Source organism: Chionomys nivalis, chromosome 14 (assembly GCF_950005125.1).
Source record: "Chionomys nivalis chromosome 14, mChiNiv1.1, whole genome shotgun sequence".
Taxonomy (NCBI): domain Eukaryota; kingdom Metazoa; phylum Chordata; class Mammalia; order Rodentia; family Cricetidae; genus Chionomys; species Chionomys nivalis.
In genome coordinates, this window is record NC_080099.1 from 42576614 (window position 1) to 42598310 (window position 21697).

The 21697-nt window shown below is 44.2% G+C and overlaps 1 protein-coding gene across 1 annotated transcript; it reads right to left on the minus strand.

Annotated features, from left to right (window-relative positions):
• Positions 1 to 15014: 15014 nt before the first annotated feature.
• On the minus strand, positions 15015 to 16847 carry LOC130887025 (polyadenylate-binding protein 1-like). The gene has a single exon (XM_057789285.1). The coding sequence runs from the start codon at positions 16845 to 16847 to the stop codon at positions 15015 to 15017; it is 1833 nt and encodes a 610-aa protein (XP_057645268.1).
• Between the last annotated feature and the right edge of the window lie 4850 nt (positions 16848 to 21697).

The window sequence follows — 21697 nt, forward strand, 5'->3', positions numbered from 1 at the left end:
GCCCTTACCACTCAAAATATCGAGACAGCCAACCTTGTATGCAGAATTTTAAGCATATTTTTGACATTTGCAAAGTACAAGCTTTAAAAAGTCCATTAAATTAATCATTTCAGAAGTCCAGCATTTCTTTTAGCATTGCTGAAATTTTTTAAAAATGGGCCTCTCTTGGAGCCACAAACAATCGATGTAGCTTTAATTTGGAAGCCCTTCTCTCTGGCAGCAGAGAGATTGAAAACTAATCTTTCGAAAGACAGTCTGACTAATCAGGTCAGGAGAAAAATGAATAGCGTTCCTCATAGCTCAGCCAGGAAGCCTTGTTCTGCTTTGAGTTTTAATTTAAGGGATGAGGGGAGAGAATTGAGGAGAGAAGTGTCAGTCTTGTTCCTTTCAATGACACTTTGGTAAAATTTACACATAATAAAATATTTTTCTCAATTTCCAACATCTGGGAGCCTTTGCTAGGTAGTATAAGCCCACTTTCCTTCTCTTTTGTTTTCTTTGTGTGTATTTGTGTTATGTCTTTACAGAGATAATGTCCACGTGTTCCATTTTATGTTTTTTAATAGAAATTGCATAGTCTTCAGTAGGGACATAATATAACTGCTTTTCTTGGTATCTAAAGTTAAATAACTGATCTGTCAAGTTTCAAACTTGTTGGTTTTCATTCAGATTTTCTGCATTCCAGAGAATCAACTTTTAGTCAGAGAATCCCCTTATACAAGGACTGCTTTGAAGATACTGTGGGCCTTTCTCTAAAAGAACTATGGCCTCCCATACCACTCAGTTCTGAGATTCTCTTACTGGCAGTGGTCAGTGGTTAACAAAATAGAGAGCAATAGCAACAGTGATATTTTATAGGATGTTAACTACAAATAATAAATTCTACAATAGGCTTGAGAAGCCTAGAATGGATTTCCCCCAATTAATTGAAACAATGTGCATTAATTAAAACTTTAAACCACTTTTTCAGCATCAATTGAATTTTAATATCACTTCATCTTTTCTACTGAGGAAATGCCTGGTGGAGTCATAATCAGTGACCTGTTAAATTAAATCCTTTCAGAAGATCAACTTCTCTTTGAGCATTGCTAAAATCTTTTCAATGTGCTTCTCTAAGGCATAAACAACCGATGCATCCATTAAATAGGATTAATATCTTTTTCATAAAAAGAGAAAGATGGGGAAAGGTGTAGAAATTGTTACAGTGTATAGTTTAATTGTTCATTGAAAGCTAGATCAACAATTTAAAAACATGAAAACTACTAAGCCACTAGGATTTAAAATTAAAATCACTTATAAAAATCGCCCTCCATTTTTTAAGGTTGAAGTGTCTTCAAAACATAGGGTTTATAGGGGGAAAAGGGGAAAGACACTTTTAACTATGGTTCATCATTTCTATTCCCAGTTTTCAGGAGTATAACATGTCATGGTCCAGCTCTGAGCCAATGTATACAGCATGAGGTTAAGCTGTTCACTGTCTTGGTGACCCCTTTGCGACACTCCAGTACAAGCTGAGAAGTGGTGGCAATTAGAACTCCATTGCTACTTATTGCAGATGCCATGGAGTAAGAAAGTCTTTGCAAAGCCTGTGCATTCCTCGTGTGACTCTACTGCCAACTGCGGTGCTATTTTTGCCACGTAGCTTCGTAAATGGTTAGGAAGACAAGAGCCCGATGACTCTCAGTGAAGAACACAGTAGGAGTAACTGGGGTCATTCTGCTTCACTGCCATGCAGAGTACCTTCCAACTCTGCAGGATGTGACAAGCCTTACTGACAGATCTGTCATATGGAGTATCGCCCATTCTCTGCTTATCTAGCACTAATGCATTTATAGAGCTTGGATTTTATTAGCTTGACTACCACTCAACACTAGGCACTCCTGCTGGTCAGAATGCCTATCAATTTCAGGGGCTACTGACTTCCCTAAGTACCTGGGGGAATCATATGATTCATTATTTGTACTCAGGCATTTTTGAGAGGGAATAAAAAATAGTGCCAAGCACAGTCCTGGGAACTAAAAACGTACTGACCCTTCTTATAACCTATGTGTGGGTACTCTGTGTCTTACGTCACTCTTTTAATCATTGTCTACGGGCAGCAGCAGGCTAGTTGCATAGAAAACTGGGGTTATTGATCATAGAACATTTTGGAGGATGGAACCTATGTAAGGAATTTACTTTAAAGAGGGCAACTTTCAAACTGTCTTGAGGACATTGAATGCTCAACCAAATGTCTAGTCTTGCTGGATATACCTCCACCCTCTAATATGCTCTAACTCTACTGCCCTCAACTTGGTCACAGATGACACCCTCATCCTTCCCCTCAGACTTGGGCTATCCCCCTCCATTCTAATTATGCTCTACAATCAGTTATATAGAGATCAGCCGGACTAATCCTTGTGAAATGCAAACTGGATACTTCTGTACACAGGGAGTCCCGCAGTGGATAAGAAAGTCAATATCATTATTCTGGGGTACTTGCTTTCCAGCAGCAGAGATGGGCAGTGCCTAAGAAACCATATAACCTGTCATGTCAAGCCATGATGGAAGCCCTGAATGGGAGTAATCAAAAGTGGTGGTACAGCAAGAAGCTGTTGGAGAGACAGCAACTTCCGGTTAGTACTCTGGGAAGGCAAGGTTGGGCTGGATTTGAATGATGCGACAAGATTGCCATATTAATGACCAGAGAAAAGGCATCCCAGGTCATGAAAAGAGAAGCATGAAGCCATCTTGAAAAGGACACACTTGCAAGCACAATAGGAGACATGGAAGACTGCTTACAGCCATCAAGGGGAGAGTGCTTTGTGATCAAGTTGAAGGTCAGAAGGGCCCTGGTTATTGGGAGCTTTGTGCTGTGTCTTTGGATCTTTATTGTAAAAAAACAATAAGAAGCCATTAAGAAATATTAAGCAGAGCAGATGATTGGACAAGATGACTGTTTTAAGCTGACTCTTGCTTCTGTTGGATAAAATAACTTAGGTGAAGGATCCTGCTTAGACAACTCAAGTCCCCATTTCAGTAGAGAGAGTGGTGGAATGGAAATGGACCTATCTGGATTTTATCATGTTGGTGGTATTTGTGGATATTTAAATAAGCTTATAATTAAATAAGCATCTTTTGACTATATCATTTATATCATTTTATTAATGTCTTTAGGGCCACAAATTGACTATTTTACTTAGTGTTTTTTAATTGAAGTATTATCTTCAGACAAATAGATTTTTGATTTAGAATTTTGTTCATGTAGCTTTATGTATGTGTATATACATACACACACATATGTATAGTGTATGTGTATATGCATGTATGTGTGTGACATGTGTACATGTGCATGTAGGTGTACATAAGAAACTATTGTCTTTAAGCTGCAGAAATAACATAATGTTGTCCAGGTGGATGTAAATAAGGTCAAGAACAAAGGCATGAGTGTAGAAACACATACACTGTAGAGAGCCGCGTGGAGTCACACCTGATGGCTATGTGTAGAGAGCTGCATGGAGTCGCACCTGATGGTGCTGGCTCCCGCCCTCCGCAATCCCGAAAGCAAGTGCTCTCTGTGATAATCAGCTTCTAATATCAACTAGGCCTGACTTATGCTATTATCATGCAATGATTTTCAGCTGCTTGCATATGCGTGGACCTATGAGCAGTGTCCACCTGGCAATCCAGGATTGGTAGCCCAGGCCTATTTAAGGGCTGGGAGAGGTTTGCCCGGAGAGAGAGAGAGAGAGATTTTACAATTGTCAAAAGGTCCTGAATAAAACTGCAGTGAGAAGAGCTCCGGTGTTGCGCATCCTCCTTGCTAGACGAGGGGGGGCCGCGACAGTTGGTGGCCCGTACGGGGACAAGACAAGTGGTGCCACATACGGGGATCCTCCAAACCTCTCTCCGTGGAGCCCAGAACTTGCTGCAGTCAGGGGGTGCACCGGATAATCCTCAGGTAAAGACTGGGGATCCGCGAAAAAAGCGGGTTTTCCGCTCTCGCCGGTAGAAGGGAGAGTGGGGGTAATGAGAGCCACGACCAAAGTGGACGGTTTAAAGTGAAAATAAAAGAATGGGATTTTAGAATGGGCGCTTCAACATCACACCTGATTTTTCTGGCTCTTAACGAGCTGTTAAGGAGCGCATTGGAAAGGTTTTTGACTGAATGTGACACAATTGCTCCTTGGTTTGCCGTCTCTGGCAATCTTAATGTGTCATCCTGGGACAAGCTTGGTAGAGATCTGAATTTTGCTGCAGAACAAGGTACGCTAAGGAAGGGAGTTAGATTCATGTGGTTTGAATTACCGAGACCTCCTGAGTTTGCAGTGGAGAGTGAGCAGCTGCGGCTCCAAGGCCAAGCAGCGCTGAGGGTCAGCGAAGCTGCAAACACCCAGGACCTGCCTTGAGGACCACAAGGCCAGAAAGTTAGGCCACTCCCAGCATGTGCCTCAGGGCATAGAAGCGCAGCACAACCAGGGCTGTTCTGCGCTGCCACACCTCCACCTTCCAGCTCGGTGGGGAGGTAGAGTCTCGGCCTCTCCCCAGTCGCTGCCGCGACCTGTGTCTGAGCGCAGCTGAAAATGGCAGTAAGAATGCAACGTCCCCGCTCAGCAGGAAGTAGCCAGACAGATTGACAACGTCCAAATTCCCTAAAACGTTTAAGTGGGGACCCTTCAATGGTTGCAGAGCAGCAAGCCTGCTTCCCTGAGTTCTGCTCCACTCCATGCACCAGTCTGGACCCAGAACGAATGCAGCTAGGGCAGAAAGGCAGCTGGAGCAGAGCTGGAGCAGAGTTTTGCTAGGTGGCTGTGGTGGAAGGCACATTGCCTCAGCAGTCGGTGCCTAGCCTGGCGGATGCCACAGCAGTGCTAAGAGTATCAGCAAACACAACAGCAAGTGCTGGAGCTGAGACAAGCTGGAGCACAGACCCCACAGGGCTGCCCAAGAACGCAGCATAGCCATGGGGCAAGGAAAAGGTAATGGCAGTTTTAGGCTCTGCACGCTGCTGAAGAGTCTGCAACAGAGCGAATTTAAATCAAGAGACTGCCCTATTGAAGGAGCAGGTACCTGTGTGTACTGTTTTAGCCAAAGGGTTGGTAGAATACCATAGCCCAAATGGGAGGTTGGGTCTAATGGTGATTGGGAACCCTACTGCTGGCAATCTCAACACCTGTTGTCATGGGCATTTATCTTTAAATCCTGTGTAAGATCAGACAACTCATGAGAATGCAGCATATGGTCACTTAGCAGAAGCAGGATCAGCTGAGCTGCTAGGGAAGCCAAAGAGGTGCATGAGGAGAAGGTGTCTTCCATGCACTCAGCTGACAAGAATGAATGTGCCACGGGGGTATGGCAGCTGGGGTATGTTAAGAGAGGCAAGTCCATACCCTAGTCTGTCAGACATTTCTATCCATCCAGGGCTGTGTGTGACCAGCATTCAGTATGAAAGATTAACCTATGCAGCTAATCTGTCTAAAGAATTGTCTAGATATCTTTTAGGTAATTGGTCTGGTGAATTCGAACAACTGGAAAAGCTGCGGATGACAATTGCGACTGCAGATTCCACACGCATGGATACCAGCCTGGCAGAAGGACTATCCTCCTGGATCACTCCATGGATCATCTGAAGGAGTGGGCAGGAATAGGAGCCCTAACAGGCTTAATGGTGTTTGCCTCCCTGGTATACCTGTGGTGCATTTGTCACATAAGGGTTTCACAGCATCGCAATGCAGTTATGATCATTCAGGCCTTCACGGCCATTGAAGCAGGACAGTCTCCCCAAGTTTGGCTATGTATCTTAAAAGAGATAGAAGCGAGCACAGGATGCGAGGCTTGCGCACTGCACTTGAGGTAAGCATACATCAACCTCAAGAAGAGCAAGTCTGATTGCATGTGGGTTGGTGTCTAGCTCCCACCTCTGTAAAAGGACACCGGACAGGTCTAGTGTTCTCTGGGTGGATGACACCTGGACAGACACTAGTACATGTTCCATTTTTAACAGAGATCAGACCTCTACTCTTGCCTGTTGCTTTGCAAAACAAAAAGGGGGAACTGTAGAGAGCCGCGTGGAGTCACACCTGATGGCTATGTGTAGAGAGCTGCATGGAGTCGCACCTGATGGTGCTGGCTCCCGCCCTCCGCAATCCCGAAAGCGAGTGCTCTCTGTGATAATCAGCTTCTAATATCAACTAGGCCTGACTTATGCTATTATCATGCAATGATTGTCAGTTGCTTGCATATGCGTGGACCTATGAGCAGTGTCCACCTGGCAATCCAGGATTGGTAGCCCAGGCCTATTTAAGGGCTGGGAGAGGTTTGCCCGGAGAGAGAGAGAGAGAGAGATTTTACAATTGTCAAAAGGTCCTGAATAAAACTGCAGTGAGAAGAGCTCCGGTGTGTCTTGCGTCCTCCTTGCTGGCCGAGGGGGACCGTGACAATACACCATCTGATATACAGACCCATGCAATCGGGCAAGGGATATTACTTTTAGAGGACACAAAGGAACCTAATTTTGTGCTTATCTCCCATTCTTCCAAAAAATGAAGACCTGTGTTCTTCATATCTGTCCTTGCTTTCTCCGAGGAGCAGTGTTAATGAAAGGTAGAATGACTGAACCTGACTTTGATCCTGTGCAGGAGTCAGTCACTTGATGGTGGAGCTCCAGAAATGCTTTTCAACTCTGTCTTGAGATGTTGCCGTGTGTCTACACATGCCATGCAGATGTGTCCGGGCCCATCTTCTGCATGCCTACTGTTGGAAGTCTGCAAGAGGAAATACCTTCTTGATTAAATTCTCCGAGGCTGACATTTTTGCCTTGCAGCCTGCTGAGTGATTTCACATGTGCTTTTTTTTGCAAAGTCAGAATTCTCTTGTGATCAACAAGACAGTTGTTTTCTGGCAGAACGAAGTTCTTTTTGCCACCAGGGTGGGGAAGTTATTTTAACTGTGTGAATAACAAGCAATTGCAGTTAGGAAGAGAGACGTGTTACCACTTGGTTGTTTAAAATATATTTTAGGTCAAATAATTCTGACCTGAGGAAAAAATTACACCATCACTGAATGAATTTCAGATTTTCATGGGTGGTTTGTTCCAGCCCTCCTCTTCCTAATGAACAGGACTAAAACAGTTTTAAAAGATTTTAAGTCTCACATCCAGCAAACTCTGTCTATCCCCCACTCCAACCCCCAGAACTTTCCATATTTACAGATGCATTTATAGGCATAACTTGCAAGTCTTATCCTTGGACTGTTTTTGCTGGATATGGCCCTGGGAAAAATATTGTCAAAAAAAATGTAGTCCTATTCTAGACCCACCCAGAATGACATAATATTAAGCATTTTCAATATTGGACAGTGATGTTGTTTTGAGAGCTCACAGCCGGTTTGAGTTTAGTTAAGTCCAATGTTTCCTTTATTTCTCGGTTCTAATTTCCCAGAGGCCTACTACTATTCTGCTTAGCTTAAAACTCAGCATCCTTTCATCAACAAATACTAGCTGGTGTATTTAAATCATCAAGAGGCTCTGGAAGAGAGACTCAATTACAGACACAGATAGCGCATCACCTTTTATTAGCTGTGGAATCTTGGGTAGTTTTGTAAACTGAGGACAGCAAAACTCCTCTTTCCTAATCTGGGTTCTGTGCTTTGCCTTGGGCACCCCACATCATTTCTCTAAGCTCTCAGGCATCCCCTAGCTCTGTGTCAGTTGGCAATGGCTGGGTTACAAACAGGGACATCAAATGGACAAATAACAAGTTAGTCACCTCAGAAACCACCCCAAAAGTTATCTGAAACTTGGTTGTTTCTTACAGTTGTGTGTGAAAATGGAGTTCTCCCGTCCTCCTTACCTAAGTCCCGGGTTTAGAGGCTTAGGTAGTATGGTAGTTTGAAGGCAATTGGCCCTCCATAAGCCCATGGGGAGTGGCACTATTAAGAGGTGTGGCTTTGTTGTAGTAGGTGTGGCTTTGTTGGAGAAAGTGTGTCAGTGTAGGGGACCACAGGAGATCACAAGGGTGAAGGCATCAGGGCCACCAAATCTGTGCTCATAAGTCATGCAAAGTCACTTCTGCCATAGTAGTGGTCAAAACACGAGGCCAGTACAATGTAAGTCTTGGGAAACTTGAGCTCACATTTCTATAGATGATCCAGACCCATTACACCAGATAGCATTTTGAGAGTCGGCCAACTTACATAACTTTTCCCTGGACCACATAGCTCCTGAGTGGCAGATCCTGGATTGGAACCTAGGTCTGTATGCCTGAAACACTAATGTCCTGAACCACCATGCTTTGATGCTTTGAGAAGATGTAGAACAACATCATTTTGATGTGCTGTCCTGAGGAAACAATGTGAGAAAGGCAGAGAAGCCATGACCTGTGATGTGTGGATAGGTTCAAATCACAGGCATTTATCTAGTTCCTTCTGAGAACTCAACTCATACTTGTTCAGGCATTTACAGTTGGACCATCAACCAACTCCCAAATCATGACACTTATTATTTTTGAATGCTTGGCTTAGCTTAGGCAAGTTTCTAGCTAGCTCTTTTAACTTAAATTAACCTGTTTCTCTTTATCTACCTTTGGCCTTGGGGCTTCCCTTTCCTACTTTCTTATATCTTCCTTTCTCTGCTTCTCTATGTCTGGCTGGCTTCTTGGCCCGGGTGTGTCTCTCATTCTCTCCTCCTTCTTTTCTCTTCTTGAGCCTAGATTTCCCCTCCTATTTATTCTCTCTGCCTGGCAGCCCCACCTATACCTCCCCTGCCTAGCTACTGGACATTCAACTCTTTATTAGACCAATCAGGTGCTATAGGCAGGCAAGGTAAAACATCTTTTAATAATTAAACAAGGGCAACATGTGCACAGTTAATGCCCTTTTACACAGTTAAAATAATATTCTGCAGCACAAACAAATGTAACACAACTTTCCTAGTTAAAATAATAGTCTACAGCACACACTTGCCCCATAAGATGTCTGGCCCCTGACTGTCTTTCCCACCCCTCCTTGAGTTTTTGACAGTTTATGACACAAAGCAGCTTCTCCTTGGTGCTGCAGACATTCACTATTCTTTGTCCCGACGCTCCCATACTCTGCCTCCATGGTCTTTCTTCATCAGTGTTCAGGTCACTTGCCACAGTTTGGAGTTTGAGAGATCATTGTTCTAAATCATTTCAAGATGTGAAACTTGCTGAGACCCGTTCAGAGAGTCTTTGAGGCCAAGATGATTTTTGTAATGCTGAAATACTATTGGCTTTTCTTCACTATTCTCAAACACTCTAACACATGAGATAGAACTTTCCAGAAGCAACATGGTATATGTGGTTGCAACAGATTATATCAAAAGCAAATATGAAAACTCTCCTAATTTCTACTAACACATGTATCAAATGACAATTTGTAAAATTAATGCTGGGAATAGGATGTTAGCCTAGCATGCCCAGACCTTGAGTTCAATCTCTAGAACCATAAAACAAGCTCAAAAGTATAATGCAATGCCAATTCTATTATTTCTTAGGATTGTTCTTAGAAAAAAACACTTTTGTTAAAATGTTGCTTAATAGGCATGTTTGTTGTGATTTTTAAGATGGGTTATTACACAAAAATTTTAAAAGTCTCAGTGAGCTTCTTATGTAATGGCTATCTATCAAGGGAGACATATAAATGAAGGTCCATTTGGGATCCTCAATGACTTCAAATAGAGTTTGCAAGCAGAGAGTTGACACAGTGCATTTCACTGCCAGCTCACCGGTGCATTTCCTGGGCTATGCCTGTGCTATTTCCCATGTTTTCTGGGTCCTCACTATGGAGCAAACCCACCTCCGGACTCCCATTAATCCCCACCCACTGTCAGTCATACAATAGGCTAGTAAACAGATAGGTCTCTCTCTAGAGTTAAACGCTGAGCAGCCTCCTTTTGTGCAGGGTAACTGTTGCGTTTCTAAACAGAGAGAGGGGATAGAGCCAGTGGACAACATTTGTGAGATGACGCAGGCAGTCAGAAACTAGGGTTTTCTGCTGCTCTGTCTCGTGAGCAGTCTGCCAGTCATCTTGACTCATCTCTTCAAATACCAGTTTTCTGTAAAACGAGTTGGTGCACACCTTTAATCCCAGCACTTGAGAGGCACAGGCAGGCGGATCTCTGTGAGTTCGAGGCCACAGTCTAAGAGGGAGTTCCAGAACAGGCTCCAAAGCTACACAGAGAAACCCTATCTCGAAAAAACAAAAACAAAATAAATCAAAGAAGAAAGTCCCTTCAAATTTGAATGATATTCTGAGTTTTGTGGGCTTTTGTTTCCCTTTTGAGAAGCATCTTCAATAAGTCATTTATGCAAGCTCTCCTGAGCACTCCAGTGCCTCCATCCCCTTGTTCTTGGTGCTCCAGGTCAATGGCCTTGCTGCCTCTGCTTACAGGTAATTTCTGCAGAGTAACGAAGGTGGAGAGTTCCTCGGTTTGTTAGTAAAGTGCTCTTCACAAAGAAGGTACGTTTGTTTGTCCAATTATCACATCCCAAACAGCAAAAACAAATGCCTATGGCCTTAAACAAATGTCCCAGTTGCTCTACAGATAAGATTGTGGGGTTCATTATTTTAAAAGGAAAACCAAGAAATGAAACCAATAAGTGCGATGAGTAAACAGACACAGTTTAAGCTTTGCCCTTGACCCTTCACTCACGTCTGGCAGTTAACAGTGTACAAGGAAGGCAGGCACTTCCTGAGTAGCGGGTCCTACCTAGGGACAGAGTGAGGTGTCTGACAGCTCTGACTGAGTTTGGGGAGCATGGGGAACCTCCTTCAGCCAATGGCCTTTAAGAGGCTGGACCAGGTGGGGGCGTGACTTTTGGGTTCCCAAAAAGCCACTGTCTTGCCCAGCTCTGCCTCTCTTCTTTCGGAGTCATCTTGGGATTATTTAACTAGCATTTCTCCCCGCCCTTCTCCTCCCCCTTTTACGAGTTCAGCTTCATGAGGATTCATCACATCAGACACACTTTCCTTTTGCCTGCTAGGGCTATCCGTCCTTTGGCTTTAAAAAGTCATGACCGCTCCCAGAGGATGGGGGATGATGGGAAAGCTGGAGCTCCAGATGTGTCAACAGCAGGTGTAGCATTCTTTGGAAAAGTGGGAAAGGAGTGAGAGGATCTCCCTCGGGGCTACACTCCAGGTGGTCTGGGAGGATGCAGCCAAAAGTGCCTTGTCATTCACCAGGGTGCCAAGCTAACCAGGTGCTCTCGGCGGGAGTCGCCCTTGGAAACATGCCCTTTGCCACCTTCTAAGTCCTGATAAAAACGCTTGGCTAGCCACTGCTCCAGGTAGCTTGGAATCTTGGCATAGACAAGGCTTTTTTGTAGGTGAATGGATTTTGTAAAAAAATTCTTTTCCCCAGCAATAATGCGAAGGGATTCAATGCACCATTAGGAAGTCTCTGACCAGAACAGCTTGTTTGTTGCTCAGGAAGCTAATATTAGAGACGGGAAACAGACTTTTGCCATTCTAAACCCATGTACTTAATTATCTCCACCCTAAATCAGTTCCAGAAACAGACACAAATGAAAGCACACGTGTCTGGCCAATGTCAGAGTATGACCAGAAGGTGGGGAATCCCGTGCCTTGCGACCTTCTCTCAGCATCCCCTGCCTTCTCCCACCTCCTGGTCGAGGAAGTCAATTCGACCACCAGAGTACATTATATTTCTGCAGTGCTTTTAAAACAGTGGTCCCTGTAAAGGTCTTGCTGGGATTCTGGTTTCTGGGCAATTTTATATATAACCCAGTTAATCCTGGTAGCTTTTAAAATATTTAAAACCTCAAAGAAAGGCAGAATGTGTAGATCATTGGCCTCTCCAGTGGGTGAGAAGATCAGAGCTGGCTTCTTACCTATTCCCTTGATGCCTTCATCCCAGGTATATTGAAAGTTATCAGGTAAGTAAGAATGGAAATAACAGTAGCAACTACAGCGTGCTGGAGCTACATTTTCCACAGGTACACCAGCATAACCAGCTCCCCTGAGAGGCCAGTGCTGCTGAGATGCCTGGATTAGCTTCATTTCATATGCGGTCCAAAGTGCAGCCCCTCAGCTGGTGAACGCAGCCATCATCGTCACTGAAATGGCTGATACTGGTGCCAGATACTTGTGGACTGAACAAGCATCTTTTGAATTTGTGCTTTGCCTCCTACCTACCCACTGTCTCTCAGGGTCTTTCCTCCTCCAGTCTGCATTCTCCGCCTTCTCCTCTAAGTTCATCAGCTGCCACGAAAGTACGCTGGGGAATCAGTTTTAGGTTCATGTCTGACGTTGTCATTTGCATTCAGGTTTGGCAGTTGATGTGGGGTCATTATTTTACATCCGCCAATTCACTCTGGGTTCTAGAACATGCCAGTCATTTCTCTACCGACACCCCTGCAAACCCATGATGCCCGTGGACATTCCTGTCCCTTCTGACTACTTTTGTGCCTGGGTACCCGGGGCCCCATGCAGCGGTTTTTTTCTCACTCTTCCTCAACCCCTTTACCAGCTGGGCTACTTGTATTTTTAAATTTAGTTTGAGTTTCGTTTTGAAGTGATGAGTAGCATTTTTCAAATTTTATTTACTGATTTCAAATCCGTTTGAAGTCTTACTTAAGGACAAAACATTTCTTGGGCCCAGGGGACAGCTTTGGGGCTTTGGGAAGGAAATTGGGGGCCACTCATGCCACTGGAGAGTGATAAGGCCATAAACCCAAAGTCCTGAAAATCAGGAAAAACGGTGAACACAGTACTGTCAGCAGACAAACGTCTCAAGGACTGCCAGGAGCTGTTTGCGGGTCTTCTTTTTTAAATAAATAAATAAATAAATAAAAGCTTCCATCTTAAGGGAGCATGAAGTGACTTTGTCCACCACTATCAGCAAACAGAAAGAGACAAATGGTGACACCTCAGCTTGCTCTCTTTTTAATCAGTGAGAAACCCCAGTCCATGGGATGTGCAGTCCACATTCTGGAAGGATCTTCCTTCTTCATGTAAATGTCTCTGGAGACATAATAAGAAATGCTCTCAAAGACATACCCAGAGGTGTAATGTTTCTTAGGTGAATTCACATTCCATGACAGTTAACCATCACAATGTCAAACCTTATTTGGGAAGAGTACAGGAAAAGCCAAACTGACCCCACTGATGCCATCCATTTGACTTGATCTGTCACTTTCTCTTCCAAACCTTGGCTCTCTCTCCTACAGGAAAAATACTTCCCTCACTTAAAAATTGTCTCCCTAAGGATCATGTCTTAAATACATTACTGTGTATGGATTTCTCAGCATGAAGTGATGAAGACACTCCAAAAGCAGAATGAAAACTATCATATACTGAGGACATTCTAAGGCCCAGAAAAAGATCCAAATGTTCTATATTTCATTGTGCCATCTCAGCTATGATGTACTAAGCCACCACCGAATACACAGCCACGCCCTGTCACTATGCATTGGGACTCTAGGAGGCTTTAAAGCACGAGGATCAGAAAGTCGATACTTGAAAGAGCCCCAGAAAGGCCTTGGGTCACAAGTCCAGCAGTTGAGGGGAACTCCTCGCCCCATTTCCTGATGGATTCCAAATTTGTGGAGATTTCCTCTGTGTGTCTGTCTGTCTCTCTCTCTCTGTCTGTCTCTCTGTGTGTCTGTCTGTTTCTGTGTGTGTGTGTGTCTGTCTGTGTGTGTGTCTGTGTGTGTGTCTGTCTGTCTCTCTCTGTGTGTCTGTCTGTCTCTGTGCCTGTCTCTCTGTCTGTCTGTCTGTGTGTGTATGTGTGTGTATCTGCCCATCTCTTTCCCTCCCTCCCTCTCTCCTCCTCTCTTCCCAGCCCCCCTATCATAAAGATCCCACCTCTCCCAGAGCTTCTCGCCTGGATCCTTAGCTCACTCTACTAAGGTGTCCTTGCCTATGCTGTCACCCAGTGATTTCTCCTACGAGGACCATGGCGCTGTTGGACACCATTGTTCCCAGTACCAATGTTTATTCCATGCACATGGTGGCTGATTTACACGTTGGGCAGTGATTAATGAGTGTGTATATGATCCTGGCTTATTAGGACTCTATCTGCAGCAGCGTCTGTATCCATGATCTGCTACTTGCAACGGTTCTTTTTTCTTGTATTTTCTTAACCTCATTTAAATATCCACCCTCCTATGCCTGCCATTTAAGCATCTGCTCCAGCCTTCTCACTGGATAAAAGGGGAAATGGCTCTTCTGTGCCTCTTTTCTTCCACCGGTGGAACTTAAGAGGCAGCAAGAACTAAGCTATGTCCTCCTGTGGGAGCCTTCTGTTGCCTGTTGTCTCAGTTTCCCTGATCGGATTTTTCATCTAACAGGAGGCAAGTCAGGGACTCTCAAAGGTCATGAAATCAATGGTTTCCATTTCCTTAAAGATTTCTTACTGTATAAAGACAATGTCCAGGAACTTGTGGGTCTTACACCATCAATGTGCCAAGTAACAGTCTCCCCACACAAGATTAAGTCATCTAGTTGTTCTTTATTCTAACATATAGTTTTATAGAGAGATACAAAGAAAATGATAGAGCACATTATCCCTACCTAAATAATTTGATATTTTTTCACCATGTAAGTTTTTGATATTTTCTCACTGAGTAAGTTTTTAATTAAAGCAAGGATTTTATAATTCAAATTATGTTTCCTTGCCCAGTTATCAATTCTGCTGTTAGAACTGATATCTTGAGCTATTCAACAATAAAGAATTACAAAATTAAATAAATGCTTCAAATGTTTCTACTTTGCTGAAAATGCTTTTCCTGGGGTCCACAAAACATGGGTTTGTAGATTTTACTATTTCTGGGGGATGGTGGTACAGATTTTAAATCAGTCTACGCCGAACACTAGACCTGATATTTGCTCAGTACATAAAGTTCAAAGTTGCCTTTCCTTTTTTTATTTATTTTATATTTTACCATTTTTTTAAATAATTTTTTTCAGTGTTTAGGTATTTTTCTTCTGTGACGTGTGAGTTTCTTTTTCGAGGTCTCCGGTCAGCTTAAATAGGCGAGACACCAGAGACACTGCTAACAGCTTTCTTTAGCTTGGTGGGCTTGGAGTAAGGCTACAGCTTCATCATCGTTAGAGCGCAGAGATTCTGGAGACTTCAGCATCTGAAGTGGTTCTGAGTTATCTATCTCCAGCAACATGCCTGTGATCTTACCAGCAAGACTCGGGTGCACGGCTTGAATGAAAGGAAATAGCCTTTCACCCAGCATTTGCTTTTGCTCTTGAGGAGCGGTGACCAACATGGAAGCAGTCCAAGGTTCCTGAGCCTGCGCCCTAACAGCAGGCTGCTGCACCAGCTGTGCAGTAAGATGTTGCTGGGGGTTGCGGACTCCCGCGGCGAATTTATACTTTGGAACCAAGCGAGCAGAAGTAGTTGCAGCTGCTGCAGGATGTTGACCCACTGCCTGTGCTGATGTGTTAGTCGCGAGATGTGCGGACACTACTTGAGGAACATGGGAAGGACCTGGTCTTACAGTACTAAGTGATGATCTAGGAGCAGCTGGGTGGATAACAGCAGGCACATTTGGAAATGGATGAGGCCTGGCACCCGGAGCAGTCCAGCGAGCACTTGGCCTTGGCTGAGTCATCTGGCTAGGGCAGCATGGCACACAGTTCTGAGTTTGTGGGAGAGTGGCCATGGAGTAACCTGAAGGCGCGGGTTGGTAGGGGTTCATCACAGCTCTCACACCTGCCATTCTCTGCATATACTGGTTAGTGAGGTGAGCTTGACGCTCTTCTTTGCGCTGGGCTAAAGCTACATACAGTGGCTTCGTGGCCACAATTCGACCATTCATTTCTGAAACTGCTTTGGTGGCTTCTTCGGGGGAGGAGAAACACACAAAACCGAACCCTTTACTGCGACCCCCCTCCATCATAACCTTTGTACTGGTGATCGTTCCAAACGGAGAAAATTCTTTCTGTAGACGCTCGTCATCTATGCCATCGTCAAGATTTTTCACGTAAAGGTTAATACCTTGGTATCTGATGTTCCTGTCTTGGGTCACTTGCTCAAATTTGCGCTTAAGCTCTGTGTGCCGGTCCACTTTTTTCTGAGCTCGACCAACATAAATGTGTTTGCCATTGAGTTCCTTTCCATTCATCTCCTCAACAGCTTTCTGCGCATCTTCATGCTTTTCAAAGCTGACAAACCCGAATCCTTTGGATTTTCCACCTTCATCGGTCATGACTTTCACACTTAAGACCTGTCCAAACCTGCCAAAGAGGTCACTCAGGGTCTCATCATCCATGTGGTCCCCAAAGTTCTTGATGTAAACGTTGGTGAACTCCTTGGCCCTTGCTCCAAGCTCTGTTTCCCGTTCTTTTCGAGACTTAAACCGTCCAACAAACACTTTACGGTCATTCAGAAGCATCCCGTTCATTTTCTCAATGGCTCTTTCTGCTGCCTCCTCTGTTTCAAAATGTACAAATCCATGTCCCTTGGAGCCATTCTCATCGCAAACCACCTTGCAGGAAAGGATATTCCCGAAAGCAGAAAATGTATCATATAGCGCTTTGTTATTAATGGTTTTGTTCAAATTTTTAATAAACACGTTGCCTACTCCACTTCTGCGTAGTGACGGATCACGCTGAGACCACATGATGCGGACCGGCTTGCCCTTGATGACATCAAAATTCATGGTGTCCAAAGCGCGCTCTGCGTCCGCAGGTTGCTCGAAGTTCACGGAAGCATAGCCTAGGGAGCGACGGGTGATTACGTCCCTGTACACCCGGATGGAAAGGATGGGCCCAGCGGAGCTGAATTTCTCATAGAGCATCGCCTCGGTCACATCCGGGTGCAGGTCCCCTACATAGAGCGAAGCCATGGGGCAGCCTGGGGCGCTGGGGTTCATCTGGGCACCGCTGCCCATGGGGCAGCAGGCTGCCACTTTCTTGTGAGAGTAGCAGGGCCAGCGCTGGGCTGGGGCAGAGGCAGGGGCGGAGCGGGCAAGCACAGAGGGTCAAAAACCAAAGGATGGACACCTCCCCAACGGCCACAGAGACCAGGGAACCTCAGAGCCAGCGCATGCGCAGTGCCTGGTGCGTGCTGCCCTGGGAGCGAGGCTGGCTGGAGAGCTGGGTAGGTAAGGCATGTAAGTGTAGACCTGCCGGGCCTCATCTGGTCCCTGCTAGGAGTGGGTGGACAGGAGGGTCTCAAATACCTCACCTCGTTATTTTATAAAAGAAGAAAACAAAATTAAAAGTCAATAAAGGGGGAGATGCTGATTTTTTTTAAGGCTTTGCAGAATCAAGAAAATTTTATTTTTTTTCTATTATGTCTTGGGGCTTATTTTTTTAAAGAGAGGTTCCCAATTTGTAATCCAGGGTGTCCTGGGACTCACCATATATACTAGATCGTCGTTGATCTCGTGGTGATCTGCCTGCCTTAGCCTGTAAGACTTGGGGATACTTTTAAATAATACATGTGTGTTTCAAGGCCACAAGGCATTCTATACTCTCAATGCTAAGCCTCAGCGAGAAGACACTTCAGGTGTTTTTAAAATAAAATGTTTACTGGATCGTGTTTCCACTCTTGTGTTTTCCTAGCGTGTTTTAGAACTCTGTGTTATATATATACAAGAGCATCCTTCGTCAAGAGACATTGCAATTCATTTAGACTGTTGTTAGCAAGGACAGTGTAGAGAATGAGGAGACAGACCCCTTGAGTCTGTAGAGCACACTGGTAGATGTCCTGTGGACCAGTTCTGCTCTCCCAGAAAGATACCAATCACCACCCTTGCCATAATGGCTCTTTCTTTCTCACGGAAACCAATCATTTAATATCCAGAAGCAGTCCAAATCCGTAAATTAGAGGCCCGTGTGATAACAGGTGAAAGCCCTTGTCAATACAATCCTAAAACCTGAGTTCAATCCCCAGAACCTGTGGTGGAACGAGATAACCAACTCCCAAAAGTTGTCTGCTAATCTCCACACACATGTGCGCACACGGGCGCGCACGCACACACACACACACACACCATGTATAAACACATTAATGATTAAAAAAAAACTTTAGAGAATTATAAATTAGCTGATTGCCCCATGGCCCCTGTGGATCAGGGACAGAAAGACTAGAAGGAGGAAGACAGACAACCGATGTGAGGGACCTTTATGGAGTTGTTGCCTAGGTTAGACTTCCGATGCTCCATACTTCCAGACCTCGTGAGCAGCAATGTGAAATGCATTTCCACAGGTGAAAGAGGAGAAGCCTATATCTACAGCATTCCCCTTTGTCAACAGGGGCTGTGGCCATTTGTCCGCACACAACCCATGTGGCATGGTTTCCTAGTGTCACTTCATGTCATAGCACTAGGGAATCGCTGAGGCTTGGCTGGGTCCTCTGACATCAAATGTTGACCAGGCTTGGGGACGGGGGCCCTCATCATCCATTCCACTAGGGCAGGATCTGGCTCCAAACTAATGAGGTTGTTGGCAGAATCAGCTCTTTGTGGGCCATCAGTATGGCTTCACTTTCCAACTGGACAGCAACAGGTGACCTCCCAGGGTTCTCTGCCCTCTGTGCAGGCAGAGAAAGCATAACAGCGTACTTCTTCAGACCCAGCAAGAGGGAATGCCATTACGAGACAGGCGTTACAACCACCAGCATTGCAATCAGCCATATACTGTAACCTTGCCATTTCCCACTGATTAGAAGCAAGTGGCAGGTCCTATCCACATTCAGCAGGGGATGGCACAGGCTTGAACAAAAGGAGGGAAGAGTCCTGGGGCCACCTTAGCATCTGTCTGCCTGTGTGTCTATGAGGACAGACATACCAGTTCAGCAGGCGTGGCATTAAGGGGTAACCTGCATAAGATAAATTCAATTTACGGAAGCATCTTTGATGCAAAAACAAAAGCAGTCATTTTTTTTTTTAAATAAAACAAGTTTATTTACAGTTTGGACAAACCAAGTAGGGAAAGAATCTAATTTATCTCTATTATGTATGAAACATTCTTGCAAATTTATAGAAAACCATGACACAAGCCAAAAGATAGCAAAGAAAATGTTTCTGTTAGGTTAGGTGATGCTTTCTGGAGGGAAGGTGACTGAACCACAGATAAAACAGTTAATTTTTTAAAAAAAAATCCTCATTTACTACCCATTTGCCAAATTTTCCAATAATCCCCACTTTTTTGTTTTTATCAAAGCTTCACTTTAATCTCAACTGTACACATGTCTCTGGTCTTGCTACCTTGAGCATCTAGAGTCCCGAAGGGTGGAAATTAAGTCACTTTTAATTAAGCTCCCTTCTTCACACAAAATTGTTCGTTGGTGTCTTGCTTGGCACTGCTGGGTTTGGTTATTTAGTGTAGCTCTAATGAGGGTGTCCGCAAATTGTACAGATATACTAGCTAGGTCAAGTGATTGAACATTAAGGGAAAAATCAATTTCCTGCCCCCGATTCTTCCCTTTTAATTAGAGCTAGGCAAGCAGCTGTGTAACACCCTTATTTTCAATAATGCTGCTTTCAGGGGCATGTTTATTCCTTCTGTGATGCTTAATGGGTGTGTTTTACAGATGTTAGGAGGATGCTTCAGGAGCCTTGAAGGGACAATGGGAGGTTGTGGTTCGACACCAAAGCACCTTGCAGCCTGTGGGTGGCAGTTGGGTTGAGGTGTAACCATAGGCTAATCTTCAGGAGGAATGTGCTCTGGGCAGGGGTAGCCCTGCATGTGTTTGTCTGCTTGCTTCAGCATCCTTTTGGGCTAGTCTTCCCAAAGGTTTAGTGTGCTTATTGCATCGTTTGTTTTCATTTCCAAGAGTGTTTTAGAAGCTACAGGATGGTTATAGAGCCATTACACATTCTAGCTGTAATGGTTATGACCGCCTGCGGAAACTGCAGGGAAGGGAAACAAAAGAGTAAATAAAGACCTCTTTTAGTACCCTTTCTCTTTATTTGCATCTTCATGCACTGCACTAGGGGACCCAGCTCTGGGGGATCACTGAAGGTCGAGTTCCACATCCCTGTCACCATTCATTGTGATTAATAACTCGTATGCCTTCCGAGAAAAATTCCATGAACTTTGGGATACAGGTGAGCCACCACCACTAAAAATTAAGGCTGACATGTTTATTTTGAAGGTCAAAGTCAAGTTAATGACCCTACAAATTTCCTGACACGTTAATGTAGTTTTCTCATCTTTCAAATGAGGTAACAACCCAAATCAGTCCCAAGGAAGCCAATATTTATCTAAAAGCTTCAATATGGTATGTGCCAGGGGACTGGAAAAGCAATCCACATTAGGAAAATGGAATTAGTTCTAACTGCATTATTAAGTACTACAAATCACTCTCTTGGGCTCAGCAGATTAAGCATCCAAATTATTTTTCAACCTGTTTATGTTTCCATTTCTAAAATCATATACAATGTGGAAGAAAAGTGTTCTTATTTAAAACTATAGCTTTCATATTGTACAAAAACAAAACAAAACCATAGGCAGTAACTCCTCAAGTGCCTTGTAGTCAATTACTTGTGTACAGCGTACTGATTGCTGCTAATCTTCCTTCTGCTCATATTTTATGATGCTGTCATTTACTGTTGATTTAGCATCTCATGCATGTGAAGTATTCAGGCAGATACCATGGAGAAAAGAAATCCCCTTTCCTTGAAAAGGCTTCAGTCTGAGTAATTCCATGACCTAACCATTCTTAAATCCTCCTCCAGAGGATTCCACTGCCCCTGGAATGAGATGAAAATTCTAGCCAGAGGCCAGAAGAAGGGCAGGTCAATGCTGTGTGTTCAACTGACTGCTATAGAAGAAGCTGCTCCCTCCCCGCCCTCCTGCCAAAAAAAATATTATGCCAGCTTACCAATAATAACCATAGGGGAGATAGCAGTTCCAAAACACTTGTCTTCTAAATACTGAATCGTTTTTCATTTTCCTGAACTGTGAATATAGGACCATGCAACCAACACATTTGTGAAAGCAAGGAGTGATCCCTCAAATACATTGCTTTAGGGAATGTAGACCCAGTAATAACGTCAACCTCAAGCCACTAAATTCCAAAGAAAAGGAGATAACCACCTAATCTTGGCTCTGCTGAGAACTCCATGGCCCAGGACAAGTCGCTTTACCTCATGGTCTTCAGTTACAAGGACTTGAGTAACAACATGAAGTCAGCATTTCCCAAGTCTATTGAAGTCAGGCTAAAGAGCCATACTGGAGCCTTGTTGATGAAGTTAAAAGTTATAATGATGAATCTCAGTCATCACCTGGATGTGACTGGAGTCACCCGGGAAACTGGCAAGCCGGAAGGCCTCTGGGGATGCCTGTCAGGGATGATCTGGATTAGAGTGAGGCAAGAAGTACTACCCACTATGGCTGGCACCATTCTCTGAGCCAGAGACCTAGACTATGTGAGTAGAGAAAGACAACTGAGGACAAGAACTTGTCATTGTCTGCTTTCAGGCAAAGGACACACTCTGAGCAGATCTCTCCAGCTCCTGAAGCCATTTCCTCCCCACTGTGATGATCTGTACCCGGCATCTAGTTTTCCTTAGAGTGTTACATCACAGGGATAGAAAAATGAGACAGATGCCCAAGTACAAGAGGCCCTGTGTGCAGAAACCCGTTAGTGGAGCCATGCTTTAACTTGTCTGACCCTGGAGCCCTTAGTCATGTCCCACAGAGCTCATGTTCTCTGGAAATAACTCAGGAAATGATTTTTTAAATTCTTTTTTTTTTCTTTTTTGCTTTAGAA

What these genes read in the sequence shown, in the direction of transcription:
- LOC130887025 (XM_057789285.1), bottom strand. Translation starts at nt 16,847, where the DNA reads ATGAACCCCAGCGCCCCAGGCTGCCCCATGGCTTCGCTCTATGTAGGG.